The sequence below is a fragment of the Elephantulus edwardii genome, unplaced genomic scaffold, assembly GCF_000299155.1.
Source record: "Elephantulus edwardii isolate Elephantulus edwardi_28Jun2011 unplaced genomic scaffold, EleEdw1.0 scaffold00068, whole genome shotgun sequence".
NCBI classification, from domain to species: domain Eukaryota; kingdom Metazoa; phylum Chordata; class Mammalia; order Macroscelidea; family Macroscelididae; genus Elephantulus; species Elephantulus edwardii.
The window spans coordinates 11,240,647-11,247,413 of record NW_006399818.1 but is presented as its reverse complement, the minus strand read 5'-3'; the positions used below and the strand labels follow the sequence as shown (position 1 = coordinate 11,247,413).

General features: G+C 46.4%; 1 protein-coding gene across 1 annotated transcript in view; it reads right to left on the bottom strand.

The window, feature by feature from the left end:
- DRAM1 (DNA-damage regulated autophagy modulator 1) overlaps nt 1–2,917 on the bottom strand; it is an 84,963-nt gene extending 82,046 nt beyond the window's left edge. Inside the window, 1 exon segment of the mRNA XM_006888539.1 lies at nt 2,787–2,917. Coding sequence (XP_006888601.1) covers nt 2,787–2,917 — 131 coding nt within the window.
- Between the last annotated feature and the right edge of the window lie 3,850 nt (nt 2,918–6,767).

The following is a 6,767-nucleotide window of genomic DNA, read 5'->3' as shown; positions in this document are numbered from 1 at the left end:
ATTTCAAAGTTTTTCCTGTATAAACTTGGGATCCTGTTGTACTGTTGATCTAGTAGAGAATCAGTAATACATTTTTTGTTATTTTGTGAAGTGTTTTCTCCAGAATTCTGAGCATTGAACTCTAGATATTCTTATAAAATCACAAGCTCATGTAAAGCATCCACATATAATTAGAAATTCAACCTATATGTATATGAAGCTCATGTAAAGCATCCACATATAATTAGAAATTCAACCTATATGTATATGAAATATTGGGAAATAAACCTCATATTTTTAATCATTTAAAAAATAATTTTTTTTTAAAAAAGGTATATATATTTAGGTATTATATGTAAAACAAGGTCCGAATAAGAGATACATAGCAAAGAGGACTGGGGAAGGGGTGGGGGAGGGAGATGGGGAGGGAGGAAATTGTCCAACAATGAATGAATGATTTTTTAGACCGTGAACTAGGGAAGAGGAGGGAAGGAGGAAGGAGGAAAATGTGCAATAATGAATGAATGAAAATCCAACTTTTCAGTAAGCTTTCATTTAAACAATCACAAAATATTTTCTTTTTTAAAAAAAAAAGAGGTGATAGATGCTCTGAATATACTTGATCTCACAAATAAGATGTATTAAAGAGGAATTTAAAACAGAATGATCAGGGTGGTTTCTTGAAGAGTTAATATATGAACTAGACTTGAAGGGTTTAAAGGAGAAAAACTGGAGCAAAAGCTTTCTAGCAGAAGGAACAGGCAGTGCAAAGGCCATGAGGTACATTCCTGTGCCTGGTGTATTGTGGACAACGAGAAGGCCAGTGTGCTTGAAGGGAAGTGGAAGTGCAGGGTTGGGGATGGATGTTCCTATTGGTATATTGTAGGAGATACTGGAATCATAAACATTTGTGGTCCAAATAGATCTCTGCAGACTCTTAGCTCTGCACAGGCCTGGGAATGTCATTCATGTGATGAATTCCATCATCACATCTTGTCTGTGCTAAAATAACTTGCTTTATGAAGACAAAAGCAATCTAGGGAAGCAAGCGGAGAGTAGAGAACACCAAAGCCTTGGGCATAATCTATGCAAATATTTGTTGTGTCTGGCTCCTGGCAACAAGGAGACAATCTCATTTGCCTCCCATAATTTTGCTTTTCCTAAAGGCTTCATAACTGCACTGAATCTAAAACCCCTTCTGGCAGTATATGTGATCTCTCAGGAGATCTGTCTTGCCTTCCACTATCCGTTTACCTGGAGGTGAAGTTAATCACAAATACTGATTTTCTCTGCATCTTGAAACATCTCTTGCCTTATCGCTCACCCTCCTTTCTTGTCTTCCTCCCCTTCCACAAAAAATGCTGAACCTTATTCACAATGGAAAGGCAGCAAGCAGAGAGATGCCCTATAATCTCTGCCTTAAAGTGATTTTAAAAACCTTGGTCACCACTTTTTCCCTGACCAAGCAACGCAGATTAGGATTTCAAACCACTGAGATAAGACTGGGAGTCCCAGGTAACATGCTCAGCTGCAAACAGAAGGAGAGACTGAAGTCCTCCACCCAAAAGCACTTCTGTCAACCTAATTATGAAAAATCAGCCACTGAGCCTGAGGAATACGATTCTGTTCCTGGAAGACGCGGTATTCCTCAGGGAACTAACACAACTGTATAAGGATGAGTCCTCCTTATACTTAAAGAATGTGCATGTTAAACGCAAGTATGGAGCTGATTGCCATAAAAAAATATTCAGGATAGAGACCCTAGGAATGAGGAAAAGTGACTCTCAGGAAAACCCCAAAGAGTGAAACTATAAAATGGCAACAGAAAAGATGTCACTTTGAGGATTCTGATTTAGGGTGCGTAGGACCCAGAGAGATTTGGGCAACTACACTCAGGAACAGCCTAAACCACACTCCCAAAGACTTGAATGCAGCAGTATCACCTTTCGCGGGTAGACCACTAAGAAGCCTTGATGGCACAGTACATAATGTATGGAGCTGCTATCTAAAAGGTTGCTGGTTCAAATTCACCAGCCTAATGGAGAAAGAAGATTTACAGCCTCAGGAACTATCAACCCCACAGCAGGGAGTGGGGACAGAACTAGATATTGAATTCCATCACTTATTGGCTGTGACATCAGCACCTCAACCGTGACTGTTAGTACTTGTTTGAATCTCCTTGCATGAAAAATACTGCTAGATACCCACTTCATAGCCATGCTATCAATCTTGAAATATATGAGCTGGTTAGGACCATACCTTCATTTTTCTCTCGCTTAATAAATGACATCACGAACTACTCTTGTTTCAGTATTATTTAAAAAGCGTTACTATTCTCTTGTCTTAAATGCTGTCCCAGGAAAGTGTCCCAGCTATCCATCCTATCACCGGAGAAGTACTATTTCTCTTGTCCTACCCAAAATCTTATTCTACACCACCTCAAACTCTACCACCTGTTCCGAACTCCCTCCTTATCAGTGTTGAGGGTTTTAAACAAAGTTAGGTGCTCATTCAGCTCGGTACAACCTTGACTGCAGCGATGGACTCAAGTGTTATCAGAGATGGTAAGGATCGCACAGGGCAGGACAGGATTCAGAGCTTTTGTTCATAGGATTTTTATGAACTATTCTCGAGGGCAACTAACAGCTCTGTACCCCCAGCCTCCCTATGCATCCTGGCATCACCGGCAAACTCACTGCCGGACCCTGACCCTCGGTCTTTCCCACGACAGCCACTTTCCAACAGCAGCGCTGAGCTGCGGTCCCCTTACCTGGTCCCCAGCCCTCTGCGCCCACCCCACCCCTCACCTGATGTAGGGGAGGAAGGGGTTGACGTGCCCGGACAGGACGGCGACCACGTAGGAGATGATGAAGGCGGCGGATGACCAGGTCACCAGGAGGAAGGGGACGAAGGCCATGCCCCTAAAGACGCCCAGCATCGCGCCGGAGGGCGCTGCGCCCCGCGGGGGCCGCGGCGCAGGAGCGGAGGGCTGCCTGGAGGCGGTGTCCACGCACGTGCCTGGCGCTACCGGCTGCGGCCTCGGCGCGGACAGCAGCGGGCGGCCGAGCAGAGTGGCTGGGCGGCGACCGGGAGTTAGGCCGGCCCAGGAGGCGGGGGCAGCGCGAGAAGCCGAGGGAGGCGGCGAGGCGAGGCGGGCTGGGCGGGTGGGTGGGTGGGTGGGGCGCGGGCGGCCCGGGGCTTGTTGCGAAACCCGTGAAGTCACAAAGCAGCGGCCGCGCGATCTCCCGGAGCCCGAGCGCGGAGCGGCCTCCCCGGGGCGCAGGCGAGATAGGGCGCACGGCGACGGCGGAACGCGGCTCCTTTCGCTTTTGGTTCGGACGCAGCCGGGGTCGCGCCGGTGCGGGGCGGGGGAGCGGCGGGAACGCCCCCTCGGGCCCCACCCGGCCAGCGGCTCTTACTCAACTCGCGAGAGAAACGAATTAACTCCTCCCGGCCCCTCCTTCCCTCGGGGTTTCCGGGGTACGACGCCTGGATCCCGGAGGCGCTCCCCTGAGGTCCAGCGCGTCGGGGTTGGGGGGTTTGGATGGTCCCTGGTAGGTGACATCCCAATGCCCGGCCGCTGATGCTGATGCTGCAGGTGTTCCGGTGCGTGTGGGTGATGCTGGGGGCACCGACGTGGTACCCACCTGCATGGCGAACCTGGACACTAGGACGGGGCCCCACCCAGGTGGGAGCGGGGATCCGAGTGGGCCTCCCTGCGTGTGTCTCCTCTGAGTGGACTTTCAGTATTTGTTCCCTCGAAATTAGATTTCCTTTTAGCCATCTGTGGATCTACATTAGCACAGACAAGAAGTCTTGACTTAAAATGAGACGTGGCGACGGGATACATTTCAACTCCATCGAAAGAACGGGCCTGTTTTCCGGAGACTTTGAGGCATACTCATGGATTTTGAGTCCCTGATTGTTGTAGGTCAATAGGTCACAGACGGTCACCTGCCATTTAACAATTCAAGCGCAGCTCCGGCTCACCCGTTACAGCCTGCAGTGGGTTACCTTGGTTTCGCATGTGTTGCCAGGTACACCTGCCCCTATGGCTGTGGCATTCTGTATGTGCGTCACAGAGCCTGTCTTCCACAATCTCTGGATGGTTTGGAACCATAGATGTTTCAGGTAGCAGTGGGGCTCTTAGCCATAGCTATTTAAAAACTAAAACAAAACCTCAAAATTCAGCCCATTGAGTCAAAAATTATTCATAGCTGACCATCCGTTTTTGGGGGGGAGGGGTTGGTAAATGAGAGGAAATTGCCCATCATTCTCCTGCCAAGGTGCTGGTGGATTCGAACCACAAAAGAGGTGCCACCTTTGAGCTAACAGCACAGTCCCTTCGACGAGGCCACCACAGCTCCCTGTTGAGGGATTGTTGTTGTTGGGTGCCATCAAGTGGACTCTATGCTCATAGCGACACTACGAACAATAGATCTGAACTATGTCCTTTCCTGTGCCATCCTCACAATCTCTGACACGCTACAGTCACTGTGTCAATCCATCTGGTTGAGGGTCTTCTTTTTTGTCACCCCTCCGCCTTTCCAAGGGTGCTCTGGTGGCTTAGTGGTAAAAAAAAAAAAAAAAAGGAAAAAAAAACTGCTCTGCAATACTGAAGGCACCAGGTTTGGATCCACCCTTTGCTCTGGGAGAGGCGGCTGGGCAATCTCCTCCCGTGTGATTAACAGCCTCTTAAAACCTGTTGGCAGGTCAGCTATGGGTCATTTGCTACCTGATAGTACTCAACAACAACCTTCCCAAACGTGATCTCTCTCTCCAAGAAATAACTTCTAGCAAAATGCCCAAAGTATGTGAGGTGGTAAAGTTTTACCATCTTTGCCTCCAAATTGCACTCTGGCTGCACCTTCTTCAAGACGTATCTGTTTATTCTGTTGGCAGTCCATGGGATACTCAGTACTCTTCTCCAACACGCAGCTCAAAGACTCAGTTCTTCTGTCATTCTTATTCATTATCCAACTGGTCAATATTATTATTGTTGTTGCTGATTGCTGTTGAGTCGAGCACAACTCATAGCGACCCTATGAATAAAAGGCATGAAGCTGGGGGTCTAAGCTGGGGGTCGCAGCTGCGGCACTGTCCTCCTCCTCCCGGCCTTTCTCCCTGCCTCCCGCTTCTTCCCCTGCCCGCTCAGCACAGCTGGCCCAGGACAGCAACCCAGAGCTCCTGGGCCCAGAGCTCCCCTGGAGTCACAGATGGTGTAGTCTTACCTACTGGAAAGTACAAAAGGACTTTGTGAGTGAAAAATATGCCTCCCAAGTTCAAACGCCATCTAAATGACGATGAGGTAACGCTTCTGTAAAAAAGTGAAAGGAGAAATCTTTTGGAAGATGATTTAGATGAAGAGGAAGACTTTTTTCTAAGGGAACCATATGTGATAGGGTGATATTGATAAGTTCAGGATTCTCTATATAGATATCAATTATAGTGTATTAATAAGTTCAGAATTCTCTAAATAGGTATCAATTATACGGTGGTATTAATAAGTTCAGAATTCCTTATATAGGTATCAATTATAAAACCATAATTACTTTTTCTTCAGCCTGCAAAATTAATTGGTTTAGCCTGTCTTCTCTGTTTCCTGTCTTGAGTCATGTAGAGTAGTTTTATCTGTCTGTTTACCAGAAGAGGAAATGCATCTATCCTAGATGCTGGTGAAGCTGGTTCTCCAGTCTTATATAAACTGTATCTTAATCTGCCTTTTTACCAGGAAGAGAACTGGGGCCTTCCTGAATTACTGATACATAGATGGGAACTGTCCTTTTCAGATGTAGAAATTACTTTTTTTTAACTAACAAAAGTGCATTGTTAAATGAGCTGGAATTTCACCCTAGTATCTAAGGCCATGACAACTCCCAGAGTTAGAGGCAGTCTTAGAGGTGACTCACTGTCTCCCAGATCTGCGTAATAAAGTGCATTTATGGATATTGTAGTCTGTTTGGCTACTGACTACTAAAAGAACCCCTTGCGTTCAGTAACATCTGGATCAAGATTTGAACCTAGAAATGATAAAACTAAGCATATTCAGAATCAGGTGGATTAAGTTTTTTATGTTACGCAAGAAAATATTACAAAACTAATTGAAAGAGGGAAGAGACTAGATGAACTGCAGGACAAATCAGTAAACCAATTTTTTTACTATAAAAAAAAAAGGCATGAAGACTTTCTACAATTATCATCATTTATCACAGTTCATAGAGTTTCCAGAGGAATGTTGTTTAGGAAGCAGATGCTGCTCCTGCTTTCTGCTTCCTGCTGGTCCATAGAGGTTGAGAATACTGGGGGAATAGAGGTTGAGGAGAACCAGCTGCCACTCAGTGGTCTCATAGCATCCTCTTCTGTGCCAGAGTAGAATTGTGCTCTCTAGAGTTATCAAAGGCTCATTTTGTTACAAAGTTGATCACCAGGTCTTTCTTTCAGGGTTCCTCTGGGTGAATTGATTTATCCCTTAAACCTTGAACTTCTGAAGGTTTGTTGTACCACCTGTTGTGTGCTGCCAAGGCACCTGCAACTCATAGTGACCCTGAGTACAACAGCTGTGAGCCCTGCTCTATCTCGAGCCAATTTCATTGTGTCTGGCACTCCTACCCCCTTTACCAGAGTCACTGAGTCAATCCATCTCATCCAGGGTCAATTGCCAAAAGTCCCATCGACTGCCAAAAGAACAAGCAAATCTGTCTTGAGGAAGTGCTCCTTTGAGGTAAAGTTGTAGATGTTTGTCTCACATACTTTGAGCATATTGTTAGGAGGGACCAGTCTTGGGAAAA